This window comes from Uloborus diversus, chromosome 1 (genome assembly GCF_026930045.1).
Source record: "Uloborus diversus isolate 005 chromosome 1, Udiv.v.3.1, whole genome shotgun sequence".
NCBI classification, from domain to species: domain Eukaryota; kingdom Metazoa; phylum Arthropoda; class Arachnida; order Araneae; family Uloboridae; genus Uloborus; species Uloborus diversus.
In genome coordinates, this window is record NC_072731.1 from 258570881 (window position 1) to 258586693 (window position 15813).

Sequence of the window (15813 nt, forward strand, 5' to 3'; positions counted from 1 at the left end):
TAAAATTCTGATCATTTCTTTCCTGTTAAAAAAAAAAAAATATGTAAAACACTAAAATTTCGGCCTCCTAAACTGGTTTCCCCGCTTAAAGCCCTAATGCAAGGTCAAACAGCGTGAAAAACACATTTTTATTCTCCACAAACTCCCCACAAAAAAAAGTGTTATTTCTTTTGCAAAAGAGTTTTTACAAGTTAACTCCCCCCCCCTCCTTCACGACGTGAAAAAGATTAAATTTAGAAAAGTGCCTTTCCTCCTGGCCCCTTTGTTTTAAAACTTGGAGGGGACGGGACAAACTGTACATACTCATTGCTTTCATTGGAACAAAACAGAAAATACACAAATGCATTAACATATTGTTTCCAAAACCGGAACCAGGAGGTGGGAGGGGGGGCAATAGGCCCTCCTGATGGAGCAAAAGACAAACCTGCTTCACATTCCATTTTGAACTGGATATCCCTTTGATTGTCTGTCGCAGAAATGTTCTTCTGAATGTGTCAAAAAAAAAAAAAAAAACTGGTTCAAATTTGTCTGGTGGTGATTTTGTACAAGAAAGTAAAATGGATCACATCAAAATCAACATAGCATTCTAAAAGCAAACATCTTGTTGCAGCATACAGAGACTGACTGCTCTTCCCCTCAGATCGTCAGAGATATAGCTGGAGATTTACCTTCAAACTGGTAGCTAAATGTAAGATCAGGGTCATTCCATTTTAAATCAACAAATTTTCAAAAAAGTTGTTGCATCACCATTTTTGATTTTGAAGAAAATTTGCATGTGCATTCCTTTCATTTCCTAGACCCCAAAACAAAGTATTTTTTATTTTAAAAAAATTTACCCTTTGATATATAGGCCATTTTTGTTGTTGGCAACAGCAAAAATAGGGCATTTTGATGCTTTGTCTTATGGACAATAACTTTTTTCTATCAAAGCTTTTGAGCTCAAACATAGCTCATTGGAAAGCTAAGAAAAAGATCTTTTCATATATGATATTAATAAATTTCAGATTTAAAAAAAATACCAATTTTTTCAAGGTCAAAATGTACTATGAAAAACTTTTTTTTTACCACTTTTGAAAATTAAAAAACCCATGAAGGGTTTAGAATAACCAGCCCTATGTTTCATCATATATTTATATGCATGACTACGTATTGTATAAAAAAAAATTGGCTTGTTACTCCGCCCCCTTTATGAGATATGCTCCCCCAAAGTTGCAAGTTTTAAAAAAAACCCAGTTTTCAACGCTAAAAAATGCATGTGGGGTGCCAGATAAAAAAAATTTTATTTGTGGTATTTCTAGTACTTTTTACCAACTTTCTAACAAAATAAAAGTTGCTTTGTTATTCTAAGGTGTTTGGCAAATATAAGGGTCTGAATTTTCAAATAATTTCGCTGAAACAACGCTTTTTTTTTTTTCACTTTTTAATTTTAGTTTTTTTTTTTATTGAAATGTAATTATATACCTTATTCTTTGCTTTAAATGGTTTTAAAAAAAAAGACTTTAAGAGTTATGACGTATTGTATTTGAACTTTAAAAAGACAATTTAACATTTTTAACAGTTAGGGACATAAATCTTTCAATGCTATTTTCTTCAGTATTTTGTCTCACGGAGAAGAGTTGATAAATGTTCACTCGTCACAGGTATTGTGACCTCTTCCTTGTGCAGACCATAGTTCTGATGCAATCAAGATTTTTAAAATGTCTTGCAATCGAACCCAAGTTTGGTCATCATCACTTGATTTTTTAAATGATATTCCAGGCCCTTTTAGGATGAAAAAGTGAATCCTGCAGTCTTCTTCTACATTGAATACTTTTACTTCCAACACTTCTCCTAGCCACCAGTCACTATCATACACACAGCAAACATAATCTGATAATTTCTTTCGGATTCTTGCTTTTTGTTCAGCAGGTTCGTCTTTCATGACCTGAAAAATTGTAAAATCTGAAGGAAAAGACGCGCGTCTGGCATGACTGATATGTCCTGTTGATCAAGATGTAGCAGTGAAAAGACTGTTTGGGGTAGTGGCAGTGCTGCTTTACATCTTTTTTCAAGATCCTTTGCTACCATGTTAACATCATCACAGGAAACATTGAAAATTGTTAAACCATTAATATGTTTGGTGCAATAATCATGTACATCTAATGGATTTAAGATTTGATTATTAATTGGGCGCTGTAAACTAGTCTTTCGAACTAGCCTCTTTACTGTTCCACCAATCCCATCGCATGGGACGTTCCCATGGGACGAAGCAAAAACATGCCACTCTGCTTTTATACCTAAGTCCTCTTCGTGGTGGCTGAGGTTAATGAAGTTCTTTCTGCTTTTATATTGTGCAGCAGACCCATCTGAAAAGAAGGTTAATTTTGAAACTGAAGGGTGGTTTGCCTTAATTTATTTAAGAAGGATCTTTGCGATAGTGTTGTGATCCAGGTAATCACTTAGAAAGCAAAAATTTTGTTTGAACATTTCCAATTTTTTTGCCAGTATACAACAGAAGGAAGTGTGCATTGAACACCTGACCAGTGATAGGTCTGGACCTCGTCTCGGACAACACAAGAAAAATTTTCTGAGAAGTCTCCAAGTACCAAAACTTCTACCTTATCCAAGGATGCCCATATGGTAGGTTGGGGGGGGGGGGGCAATTAGGGGCTTACCCCCCCCTCCCCCTTTGAAATTAGAACTTCCTTGCTTTTAGTACTTTAGAACATTTTTTCTTTTGCCATAAACGAATAAGTTATTTTTAAAAATGTTAAATTTTATTAACTCTAATCGGTACTGAAATCGGTTTCTACAGGGAAAATATCCTGCTAAACCATGAGGAAAATAAGATAAATAAATACCTTTGTGCTGAACAGTAACGTCAGACAAAACAACGTAAGTAGAAGCACAAATTTGTAAATTACAGCAGACACGTGTTTCGGCGTTACAGTTAACGCAGCCACATCCCTTAAAATTTTGCCTATGGGCGCCCATGCCCTTATCCAGAGCGTCTTTTTTTGATTTTAAAAACTCTGCTTGCTTATTGGCAATGAAATGGTGGCTCTTCAGGTGTTCCAAATTTTTCACAACACTTAACCAAAAATTCTTGCAAGGGAAGCGCACTTTTCAATAAAAAAACTAAGATTAAAAAGCGGAAAAAACAAATTGCGTTTTTTCAGTGCAATTATTTGAAAATTCAGACCCTTATATTTGCCAAACACCTTTGAATAACAAAACAACTTTTATTTTGTTAGAAAGCTGGTAAAAAGTACTTGAAATACCACAAATAAAATTTTTTTATCTGGCCCCCCACATGCATTTTTTTAGCGTTGAAAACTGGATTTTTTTGAAAATTTGCAACTTTGGGGGAGCATATCTCATAAGGAGGGCGGAGTAACAAGCCAATTTTTTTTATACAATAAGTAGTCATGCATATAAATATATGATGAAAAATAGGGCTGGTTATTCTAAACCCTTCATGGGTTTTTTAATTTTCAAAAGTGGTAAAAAAATAGTTTTTCATAGCAAACTTTGACCTTAAAAAAATTGGTATTTTTTTTAAATCAGAAATTTATTGATATCATATATAAAAAGATCTTTTTCTTAGCTTTCCAATGAGCTAAGTTTAAGTTCAAAAGCTTTGATAGAAAAAAGTTGTTGTCCATAAGATAAAGCATCAAAATGCCCTATTTTTGCTGTTGCCACCAACAAAAATGGCCTATATATTATAAAGGGTAAATTTTTAAAAAATAAAATATTTATTTTTTTGAGGTCTAGAAAATAAAAGGAATGCACATGCAAATTTTCATCAGGATCAAAAATGGTGATGCGCACCCCATTTGTTGATTTAAAATGGAATGACCCTTAACTGTTCATTCACTAGTCGGTCTACCCTATACTGTGGTAGGAATAATGTTTCGACCGAATAAGAAACGCTACACGACCCCATTTGGGGTCTCGACCCTGGGAACCCACCCCTGCTTTAAAAAAACTTTTTATACTCATTCATGCTTTAAAGAACTGCAGGTATGTATCATTTTTCTCCTTAGAAAGTTTTCAAAAGAAAAATTTAGTGAAATCCTGTTACAACGTATATCAGTATAACGAAATACCCGTTTCAACCAAATAAGTTTTCAGTCCCGATTTTGAAGTTCATTGTTACTGGATTTCACTGTATTATGAATTACATGATCAATGTGTACATACCTTGTAAAGAATTTTTTACGAGTTTGGCGCGAGAAATTATTTTCAAAAATGTTTGTTGAGCTGTGGAAAACATTTTATGCGTTTACATTTGTAGTAACACAGTATAATATAGACAAAAATAAGATTCCAAATGTCTAATAATTATCTGGAATACGGTTTTGGAACCCCGTTTTTTTTTTTTTTTTTAAATATTCATTAATGCTATATTATAAGCATACTTAAGATCATATTAATCTTAATTATATCCATGAATTAATTTGAGTAACACGGAAAGGTTCTTCACTGTAGGTCTGCGATGCAACTTAATGCAAAATGCGATACTTCCTTTTTTTTTTTTTTTACAACGTGAAATTTTTTTTCCGGATGTAGGGTTTATAGGTGTGAGTCCTTCTGGTTTCATGCCAAAAAATAAAAGAAAAATTGTAAAACAAACCCCTAGAAAAAAGGATGGGTTTTGATGATTTTAAAAATATAATAAGTGGTAATACCCCCCATGAGTTAACCAATTTCCTCCATATGTTCTTGCGTACAAACTTAGCACCTCTCTAGCCCCTCAGAAAAGTATTAATGTATAATATAACGATCCCTTCCCCTCCAAATAAAAATAATGGCTATGAAACTGTCAAAAACTGAAAAAAATTGCGGGCGACATTTCCAAAAAAGCGGGACGTGTGAATGGAAAAAGGTGGTCATATTTGGATTCAGGAGGTCATTTAGCACAAGAATTCACAAGAATTATCTCAGAAGCACTCTTTAAAAACTATATCCTTTCTACACACAAATCAAATCGCGAAGATGTTTCCAAGCATGTGGATTCACTTTCAAAAGCACTCATTCATTCCTTCATTGAAAAATGCCTCCGGGAAAGAGGGGAGTAGTAAATGGAAACAGTCGTTTGCGCTAACGATTGTAAATCTTATACACCTCACCCGGTTTTTCCCCTCAAGAAAGGAGGGACCGGTGGGAGGCGTCGCGTAGTAGAGGAATTGAGCTTTTTCGACAATATTTCAGATGGTTGGTACTCTGATATATTTTTTAGAAATGGTCGCATCATTTCAAACTTAGTCTCAAAAGAGAGCTGGAAATATTTTGCGTGTTGGGGCGTTCTTAAAATTTCGATAGCACGATTTGCAGCTTTTTTACAGAGCGAAAGGTCCAACAGTACCTCGTTTTCGAAGAAATTCATTTTTTCTCGAATTTTAAAAAATCGAAGAATGGACATATCAAAAAAGTAAAAACTAAAATACACAGGCATAGGCTTGAAAAATACTCAGAAAAAAATTGACCCGAAAACTTCAAAGGAATTTTGTAAAATAACATTCAACTTTCCCCGTAGGTTAGCATTGGATCCGAAGCTTTCGGACTCTCAGTGAAGAGCACCCTTAATTACCTCCCTTTCAGCGCTTTCGCAGAGGGGAGAGAATAGAGAAAACATCTTCACCTCCGGATTCGCATTGCAAATGCAGCGACATCAGCATTGGCGATTTAGTGCCTTTTCGATCATTCAAGCACGCTTTTTCCCAAACTTGTCTCGCCAACCTGCTCCTACATGTCGACTTTTTGGTCGAACGACTATTCCGTTTGGAGTCGAAACGTTTTGGGGTCGAAGTGGGACATCTTTGCGTGTGAAATATCTTTGGCTCTGCCCCCTGCTCGTTTGGCTCGCCAACCCCCTTTTGCCACCAGTGGGGGCTCAAAGCCACTTGCAGCAGGTGACTATTAAAGATTTTAGGGGTGTCGAAGCATCCCTGGATATCCTCAGGAATGGAGGCCCCTAAAGGTTTAGAGGGGTGTTAAAGAGTGGAAATGGCTTCCCCTAGTTGCCCTGTATCCAATGGTACAGGTAGACACGGCCAATCCGGAGAAGATAGTTACAGACACAGAAATAAATAGTTTAGACTAGGGGGCCCCACCCCCCTGCTCGCTTTGCACGCCAACCCGTTTGCCATCCGCCTCAAAGATTTTATGCTTTTTATGGTATCATGACATCCTTGGATATCCTCAAGGCATAATCAGTACTGGATATCCGGCCCCTCAAGGTTTAGAGGGTGAGACAGGGTGCAATAAATACGGAGATTAACAACCCGTATCCGAGGGTGGGGTGTGTTGGCCGGACCTTTAAGGTGTCAGACTCTTAACTCAGGGGTGCCCACCTGGAAGGGGTCATGGCACAGACTGCGCCAATAGAATTTCCAAGGGAGGGGGGGAGAAAAGTGAGAGGTATTTTGGGGGGGGGGGCCGCTTTTGCTCTTGGGGGGAGGACCCCTGCTTACCCGAAGGGTCCCAGGTCCGATGCCAGCCGGTCAAAGATCTTAAGTGTTTGTTGATGGTGACTGGGACAAGTTAAAATGAAGCAGTCAAAGTCCTTCAAAGAATTAATACCTCTGGGAGTGCTGGACCAGAGATTTCTCGTCTTCTGGCCAGGATTAAAAAACAGCTGTCTTCAGGTCCCCATCTAACAGTTTAGAACAAAAATGGTATGTACGGGAAATCCTAGAGTGTGATGTATTCAACAGTACCAGTATTGGCTTGGCAGACATTTCCATTCCAGAGGAGATGCGGTTAGTGACAGGCAGTCACAGAAATTAATATTATCGACTATCAGATAATCTGTTATGCAAATTGTTCTGAATGATGTTTTAATTTTCAAACTACAAATAGAAAGAAATTCACGGAAAAACATTTTAGCAATTATTTTTCTTTTCGTAATTGCATATGTAAAGCCTAATAAATACAAATTAAATTTCATTCATTGGATATTTAAAGAGAGATGGGTTTCTAAACTCCTTGGGCCTAGGCTCAGTTAGCCCCAGCACCAGATCTACTTACCCGCAGCGCGGGGCGGCTCAGTATACTAAAGGGGCCCCCGGCTTTCAGTGGCGTAGAACTCCAGTAGGCAGATAAGGGCTCTGCTAATTTTTTGCAGGGGGCCTAAAATTTATAAATCAGAGCCTGGTTGGCCCAATCCTTGCTCAGGGCCAGACAAGGGTGTCACCATCTCAACAAGGAAGGGGAGGGCAGGTCCAGGAGAACCCCAATGCAAAGTTATGACCTCCCCAAAATTTTCCTTATTCGACAAATTTTTCTGCCGATTCAGCAAAATTAGGAGTTCTATTAGGCAAAATTATCCTCATTCAGCGACAATATTTGTGGCATTCCATTCGGCAAATAATTGAGACATTTTTCCCTCCCAAAGATTTAAGTTCAGGGTCCTCCTGGGCTGGGCCATAATTTGGACGATTTGGGGACTGGTCTTTTAGCCCCCCCCCCCCCTCCACCCAAGATTTTGAAGCAATGTAATTCTAAAATGATAGCAGTATTAACTCAACACCAATATTTTTTCTTTTTTAATGGACTTGGAAGAAGATGACACTTTCAAACTCATTGACAAATGCGCCCCCCCCCCCCCGGTGGATATGTCCATGGTGCCAGAAGTGCCAGTTTTTTCTTTGAGATTTGGCACAAAAGTATTTCGAGCCAAATTCTTAACAAATATTATAGTGTTAAAGCTATTTTGATAATTTACAAAACAATTCAATATAATGTTTCAAAGAATGATATTTCGCTACATTAGGAATATTTTGTAATTTCATTATCATATTGACAGATCAATGAAGAAATATTAGAAATGAATTTAATTAGAACCTTCCATTGCTTTGTTTTCTTTTCTAGTTCCTATTTTAATTTTTAGGAACTTGTTACTCAATGCTTGAAAAAAATGGTAAAAACTCCAAACAAAAATGCTCTTTTTTATTACCATTATGGTTCTTAGGTGAAAAAGTTCTTCTTCTGTGACCCTTTTTTTCTGATTTGGGTATCCGAGTGGTGTAAGTAACAATAAGAACATTTTTTCCATGTTTCTGTGATATTAGAACCTTCCATTGCTTTGTTTTCTTTTCTAGTTCCTATTTTAATTTTTAGGAACTTGTTACTTAATGCTTGAAAAAAATGGTAAAAACTCCAAACAAAAATGCTCTTTTTTATTACTATTATGGTTCTTAGGTGAAAAAGTTCTTCTTTTGTGACCCTTTTTTTCTGATTTGGGTACCCGAGTGGTGTAAGTAACAATAAGAACATTTTTTCCATGTTTCTGTGATATTAGAACCTTCCATTGCTTTGTTTTCTTTTCTAGTTCCTATTTTAATTTTTAGGAACTTGTTACTTAATGCTTGAAAAAAATGGTAAAAACTCCAAACAAAAATGCTCTTTTTTATTACCATTATGGTTCTTAGATGAAAAAGTTCTTCTTTTGTGACCCTTTTTTTCTGATTTGGGTACCCGAGTGGTGTAAGTAACAATAAGAACATTTTTTCCATGTTTCTGTGATATTAGAACCTTCCATTGCTTTGTTTTCTTTTCTAGTTCCTATTTTAATTTTTAGGAACTTGTTACTTAATGCTTGAAAAAAATGGTAAAAACTCCAAACAAAAATGCTCTTTTTTATTACCATTATGGTTCTTAGGTGAAAAAGTTCTTCTTTTGGGACCCTTTTTTTCTGATTTGGGTACCCGAGTGGTGTAAGTAACAATAAGAACATTTTTTCCATGTTTCTGTGATTGGGAGTAGACGTCGGAAGGAGAATCAAAACAAAACAACTTAGGTTAGCCTCGGCTCTTGAGCGTTCTCATGTCAACGATTCTAATTTTCTATTGGCTTACAAGGACAGGAAGAAAGGCGTGGTTTAATGCTTACCGTACGTTTGTTATCCCAGTGAGCAGGGCCGGATTCAGGGGAGGGCAGGCGGGGCTATTGCCCCCGGTCCTCCACAACAAAGGGGCCCCCACAATTAAATTTTAACAAATATCCTAACTTTCACGGGTCAGCAAATTTTACGTTTTTTTTCTCTCAGACATTTTTTTTTTTTTTTTGTATTTCTACAAAGAATGCTTGCACAAAAGTAGTGTTATTATCGATATATCAGAAAGCCCTGATTGCAAGTATCCATTTACTATCAGTTTTTTATTTGATCGAGCATTTCAGTGGCAATATATATTTTTTTTTAATTCATTTAATTTGTAATTTGTACTTATGAGTTAAAGAAAAATAAAATAAGTTAAAAAAATCCGAAAAATGGTTAACTTTGCAGGTCATCCTTACAGCTTCTCGCTTCTTGAGCTCAAAAATTTAAAAATTATTTGAAGAAATGACTTGAATAAAAAAATTTTAAATCGAAAATATTGGATGTATACATATATATCAAAATATTCGGATATATCAAAGTATCGGATATTTTCGACAATATGAAGTGTTTTTCGAACCCTGATTAGGGGCCTCCACTCCTTCGTTGCCCGGGGCCTCCACACTTCCAAATCCGGCCCTGCCAGTGAGTATTAACGAACTTCCGGTATTTTTGGGCAGAGACTACGGCAGTTACCATACGTACGGTAAGTGCGTAAGTTGCTAGGGTTCGTTTCGATTAAGGCCCCTATATACAGTCGGACCTCCATATATCGAACTTCCACATATCGAAATTTTCTATATATCGAAATTCCAGCACGTTTCCATGTTCATTACATAGAAAAATTGCTTCTATGTATCGAAAAAATCTCTATATATCGAAATTTTTCTCGAGACATTTGTAGATTTTTCCCCACTCTAGACTGTTTTGTCTCATGAAAAATGAAGGTTAGTGGAGAAAATTATGTTCACTTAAAGGTTGCTATGAAACACATATGGAATCTGGGGTTGAGAGGTGTGTAGGTAGGTTGTTGTTCCGTTATGGAGTTCTTAAATTCCGTCAAATTCATTTCAAATCTTAGTTGTAACCAACACTGTAAAAGCAGTTTTAAGTTATCCCTTTTGTCAGTTGATTATCATTATAGTCTTTTTAGCTTCAGTAAAAATCATTCAGGTTAAGTAGATTGTTTTTTTTTTTCTTTTCCTCTCGATTACATTGTCAAAACGAAAATAACCTAATGTTGCGGATCAAGTTGAATTGCCGAAGAATGAAGATGTGTGAAGGTGCAAAAGTGCGTAATTTCTGTTATTTTTTTAATTCTTAACCGCTGCTCGTATAAATTAGAAATTGGGTTTCATACACGAAAATTAGCTTTAATTTTAATGTTTTAGGAGATTTTCATGATAAAAACAGATCTATACATCGAAATTTCTATGTATCGAATTTTTTCCCGGCAGTTTGCTACTTCGATATATGGAGGTCCGACTGTATATATTCAAGCCGACGCATCAGCTTAAGATCAGCCTTTTTGGATCGGAGCGCGTGTTTGAGTGGTTATCTTTTCTAGCGAGTTATTGCGTTGGTGATTGTTTACTGTAAGCAATTATTAGCGGCACGTGAATTGTTTATAAAATAGAACATTATTTTTTTTGAAAATTTGGCGAAATCCGAAACTTTGCTGTGGTAACCCAAGCAGTGCAACACAATGAAAAATCCGATCCAAAATGGCTAAACTTAAGCAGATGCGTCGGCCAATCTATGTAGCGGCTCTAGTTACGATGCATCCGAGCGATGACGTCATGATTAACGTATGCTATTTACGTATGGGCAGAGACCAGACCTCCAAATAATATTTTCAAATGTAAAAATAATTCCGCAACTCTATTGTTTATCGCCAAACTCGCCCAGCAATCACGCTATCATAATCCATCCGTCTAATGGGGGAAAAAAAAAAAATCCCGTGAAACATTCAAAAATTATCGTCAGAAAAAAGAAGAAAATGTCGTACATTTCACTCGAATAAAAACAAATCAAAAGTTTCTTTTCTTTCAAAAAATATCGCCAAAAAAAAAAGAAGAAAATGTCGTACATTTCACTCGAATAAAAACAAATCAAAAGTTTCTTTTCTTTCAAAACAAATCGCCAAAACACTGAATTTCATTTACGGTTGCTTTAACACAATAATCTTCGACTGAAATGTTCAGCGCCCAACGCGTCAAGCGACCAACCACGCCAACGGAACTCAGCCCTTTTGTGAATGAAACGGATGTTTTTACTTTCTTCTATATCTAATATATAGAAGAAAGTATTGGATTCGTGCAAATTTTCGAATTTCGAATTTTGACGGATTCGAACGTTTTGAGGTGTGCTGAGTCCATTTCGACCATTTTTGGAAAATGTCTGTCTGTCTGTGTGTGTGTATGTATGTGTGTGTGTGTGTGTGTGTGTGTGTATGTATGTGTGTCACGTCTGTGTGTGACCAGTTTTTTGTGGCCGCTCTGCAACAAAAACTACCGCATGAAATCGAACGAAATTTAGTACACATATGTGCCCCTATGTGAACTTGTGCCCATTAGTTTTTGGCGCGAATTCCTCCAAGGGGGGTGGAGCAATGGGACGTTTTTCGAGTTACGCGTGCTTGCTATTCCTCAGGAAGTTACTGGCGGAATCAAACAAAATTTGGTCCATATGTTGGTATTAACAGGAACAGGTGCTGATTCAATTTTGGTGTCAATAACTCAAACGGGGGTTGAGCTGTAGAACGTTTTTTGTCGTCAATTTTGACTGCTGTATCTCAAGAAATAATGAACGGAATGAAAGAAAAATTTATCGGCAAGTAGCCCTTAGTGGGTATAAGAACTGATTTTATTTTTGTGTCAACAGCTAAAAGGGGGGTAGCGCAATCACCCGTTCTTTTTTTCCATTTTGAGTGCCCTATCTCAAGAAGTAATGCTACGTTCTGGTTGAAATTTGGAATATATGTGAATCCATATGTAAACAGGCTTTGGTTCTATTTTGACGCCGATCGCTCCAAGAGGTGTTGATTTTTTTTTTTTTTTTTTTTTTTTTTGCGAATAAAAATATTTTTATTAATGCAACAATAAGAAAGATAAATCGTAATAGATTGTCATCTGCGTATTTCTCGTGATTTTAATTGTATGGAAATGATAGGAAATATTATCTCAATGATTTAAAATTTTGAACTGTTGCCATCTTATGTTTGTTAACAAATAAAATATTTGTAATTCATTCAAGCAAGGCTTTTAAAATAACTTTCAATTTTCGCTCTTTGCTTTGCTTTTGCAATAATTCAGACATTGGGATAGTCGTCAAGTTTTTGCATGTGTCATTTTGTTTTTGTTGGGAATATTGCTTCCTCGTCAAGCATGGGGAGGGATCAGAAAAAAAAAATATATATATATAGAAGAAAGTTTCGTGATGGCCACAACATACTAGTTTTCTTTTGCAATAATAAATTTTCGCCAAACAAACAAAAAAGTATGAAATCATATTAACAGTAGTTTTCAAATATTTATATATTAAGCGCTGCGTTGTCGGCTTTGCCCGGTCTACCTTAAGAATAAAAATTGTGTCAATCGACATATATGCTTAAATAAAAGAGAGAAAAAAAAAAACACCATGCAAAATTACCCTTTCAAACAATGACAACAGATATTAAAATACTTTTAAGATATTAAAATGCGAAAGATGGATTTTAAAAACGTAACTATGGAAACACGAAATAAAATAAGTTTAAGAAATTAAACGCAAAATAAGGAAAGAAACAATGGATTGAAAAAGCGTAACCGTGGAAACGCGAAAATAAAATGGTTGACAACCTGAATCAAAATAACATTTTTCGAATTTGATCTAAAAATGCTTGTAAATTTTTTTTCCCCCTTGAATATAGAAGCTAAGTTTTTCGACCATAAGTCGAGAGAGATCTGGAGTAAAAAATGTCGCTTTTCCAATGGTGTCAAAAAGAAATCTGTGGGACAATTCCTTCACTTTTTATTGATATATTTAATGAAGAAAGTAGTGCCTAAATTTCAGCTAACCTAAAAAAGTTCGAGCTAAAAACGCAAATTACTCCCGCCGTAATTAAGTTAGAGCATTGAAACAAATTGTTTAGAAGCGGAAAATTCTACCCTTTTCACGATTTATATTAATATGTGCAAGTAATTTTTCTTTCCCATATTCGGGAATTAATGTGAAATTTGGGCCTAAATTGAAATAAAGAAAACTATTTATCGGATTTTTTCGAATTATAGCGAAAGCACCTTTGATATAGTGAAGGAATTTTTCAAATAGGTGCCGTAGTTCCTGAGATTATCTCGAACATATAAACACACAAAAATCCGCCCTCTCTCTTAATAATATTAGTATAGATTTATTGTTACAAACACTGATACAGTTGTAATTTGTACTAACACACTAATGTCATGTAAACAACGTTTTTCATTGAGTTAAATACATAGAAAAAAGAAGTAAATACTCATCATATAAAGTGACCGAAGAATTTTCTACAGCAGTACATTTCGAGCAAAACAGTGAGCTTCTATTTTTCCGCGTGGTGGAGAGAGGACATGTAGCGACCCGGAAAGTAGCCTAGAGCAAAATAATTTCTTTTCTTATAGCCGGTTTCTTTTATGCATCATTTTCGACATTTTACTTAGTTGTATTGCCAAGAAAATCCAGAGTAATGAAGTATAATATTTCTTTTTCAGTTTTTCACTGATACAACAGTGCGCATTATCTCATAAACACTCAGTGGGTAAATCAGTTTCAAAACCAGAATTTGAAAGCTGCCACGAACTTTTGCATTTCTTCCTCCGTTAAGCAAAGCAACACCAAATCGACACTTATTATTGATAGGAAAGACAAGTTTCTGCACAGCATCTGAAAGCACTCGTGGCACTGATCGTTGAGAACTCTCCTCGACTCAGCCCTTCTCAGTCTGGATAAAATTAGCTTGGAATAATGTGGAAAGTCTTGAATCGCATCTTCACGTAAAACACTTCGGATATCATCGTTCCTGAGAAAGATTGCCAATTTGGCAGCAGGCGCCTTGGCGAGATCAAAGTAAGAAACTGTAGTTCCTCGTAGCTTTGTGTTCTTCATCTGTTGGATTTCGGCATGACGTTCGGCCAATACTTCGTCGCGGTACTGCATGTGCTTCGGGATAAGTTTCAAATCTTTCCAATCAAACTCGATGCCTGCTAAGGCGATTAAAGAAACTTTCTCTGCTACAGTCTTATTACATTCATATTTCAGACCCCACCACAATCTGTATTTCTCTATTTCATACCGCCTGTGAGAAAATTCAAAAAGCAAACTTGCTCTCGCTATTTTTGACAATACTTCATCGGCTTCCCACTGTTCGAGAATAGTTTCAACAAGATCATGTGGAAAGTCGTTTCTATGGATCGAATCGGCAAGGACTCTAGCCGTATCCTCCATTCTTCTTAAATGAGCGTGGTGAAAGGGAGTGCAAAAAAACCTACATCGAGCTTTAAAATCAGCCCCTGCAGCCAGCAACTTCTGCGTTATTCCAACCATTCCTTTCCCAGCAGCCACATGCAGGGGAGTCTCGTCATTTCTATTTATGAGGTCATTTTCGCTGCCGAAATCTATTAAGATATTGGCCGTGTCTTCTTTTTTTTCCATGAGAGCGTAGTGGAGTGGTGTGTTGCCGTTCTCACACTGGACACAAGCATCAGCTCCTGAGGCCAACAGCTTCCTCACTATTCTTTCATACCCTTTTTCTGCAGCCAAATGCAAGGGAGTGAGTCCTCCCGAACAGCGAAGGTCATTTTCGCTGTCACAGTCTAAAAGAATTTCAGCAACATCTTCGTTCTCAAAAATAAGAGCCAGGTGAATGGGCAGAAAGTAGTGCTTGCGCATGCTGTTATGGACACGGGTGTCAGCACCTTCAGCAAGTAGTAGCTTAGCCATTTCTTTATTTCCAAACGTTGCAACCGTGTGTAAGGCCGAGAGGCGCTTTGTGGTCACTCCATTTACAAGTTTCGGTTCCCTCTGCAGAATGAGACGAACGCCTTTTTGGTCTCCTCTTTTAACTGCAGAAAGTAGCCTCTGTAGCTCAAAAGAGTTGCTGAACATCGTACGAATTGTCCTGAAAGAAATACAAGATTTATAGATTGCTGGTGAGAATAAACAGTTTGTGCTTTGATTTTTTTTTTTTTTTGGTTTTTAAAACATTACAATCAATATAACACGTTTTTTAATGGAAAGAATGTAGATTATAGTACAATGGAATGCTTTTAAAACTCTTTTGGTATTAGGACTAAAATTTAAAATATTTGGCATTATTTCTTGCCCAAAATCAGAGGTGGGGAACGTGCGGCCTCCGTGAGTTTCGGGGCTATCGGTATATTGCATGTAGATCTGTTTTAACCCTGACTTAAGGGAGGTAACCTAATGCTTATTATCTACGTTTTTACCTTCATCTTACGAGCTGAACCGTACAATTGCTTGCGGACTCTTGCTGGTGTGTTGAAAAAAATTTAGCTAGCAATTTATTGGTAATCTCGGCTTCAATGAGAGAACATGTTTGCTTCCAGCCCGGGCATTGATTATACCAGATTGGTGAGACCATAATAAAGAGGAAATTTAGTCTCTAGATATCGTTACAGATTTCTCGGTTGCATTGTTTCACGTTAAAGCTATATAAATTTACGGGTAATAATCCACTCGTTAAGTTGTATTGAATTTAGGCTTGCAATGCGAGTCTGGCAGTAAAGGCTGCAACAGCAAAAGTTAAAAGAACCTGCAAAACGAACAGAAACACAGTGTATTCGAGCTTAGATAAAGGGCAAAATCTGATCACTACTGTTCAATCACGGAAAAAAATAATAATAAAAATAAAGAGGGAAGCAGAAGTAAAGTACAGTGAACAGAGACAAAAGAAAATTTGAATTTTCGGCATCTTG

At 36.5% G+C, this 15813-nt stretch overlaps 1 protein-coding gene across 1 annotated transcript; it reads right to left on the bottom strand.

Moving 5' to 3' along the window:
* Positions 1-13648: 13648 nt before the first annotated feature.
* On the bottom strand, positions 13649-14818 carry LOC129220291 (ankyrin repeat, PH and SEC7 domain containing protein secG-like). The gene has a single exon (XM_054854690.1). The coding sequence runs from the start codon at positions 14816-14818 to the stop codon at positions 13649-13651; it is 1170 nt and encodes a 389-aa protein (XP_054710665.1).
* Positions 14819-15813: the final 995 nt, after the last annotated feature.

What these genes read in the sequence shown, in the direction of transcription:
- LOC129220291 (XM_054854690.1), bottom strand. Translation starts at nt 14,818, where the DNA reads ATGGCTAAGCTACTACTTGCTGAAGGTGCTGACACCCGTGTCCATAAC.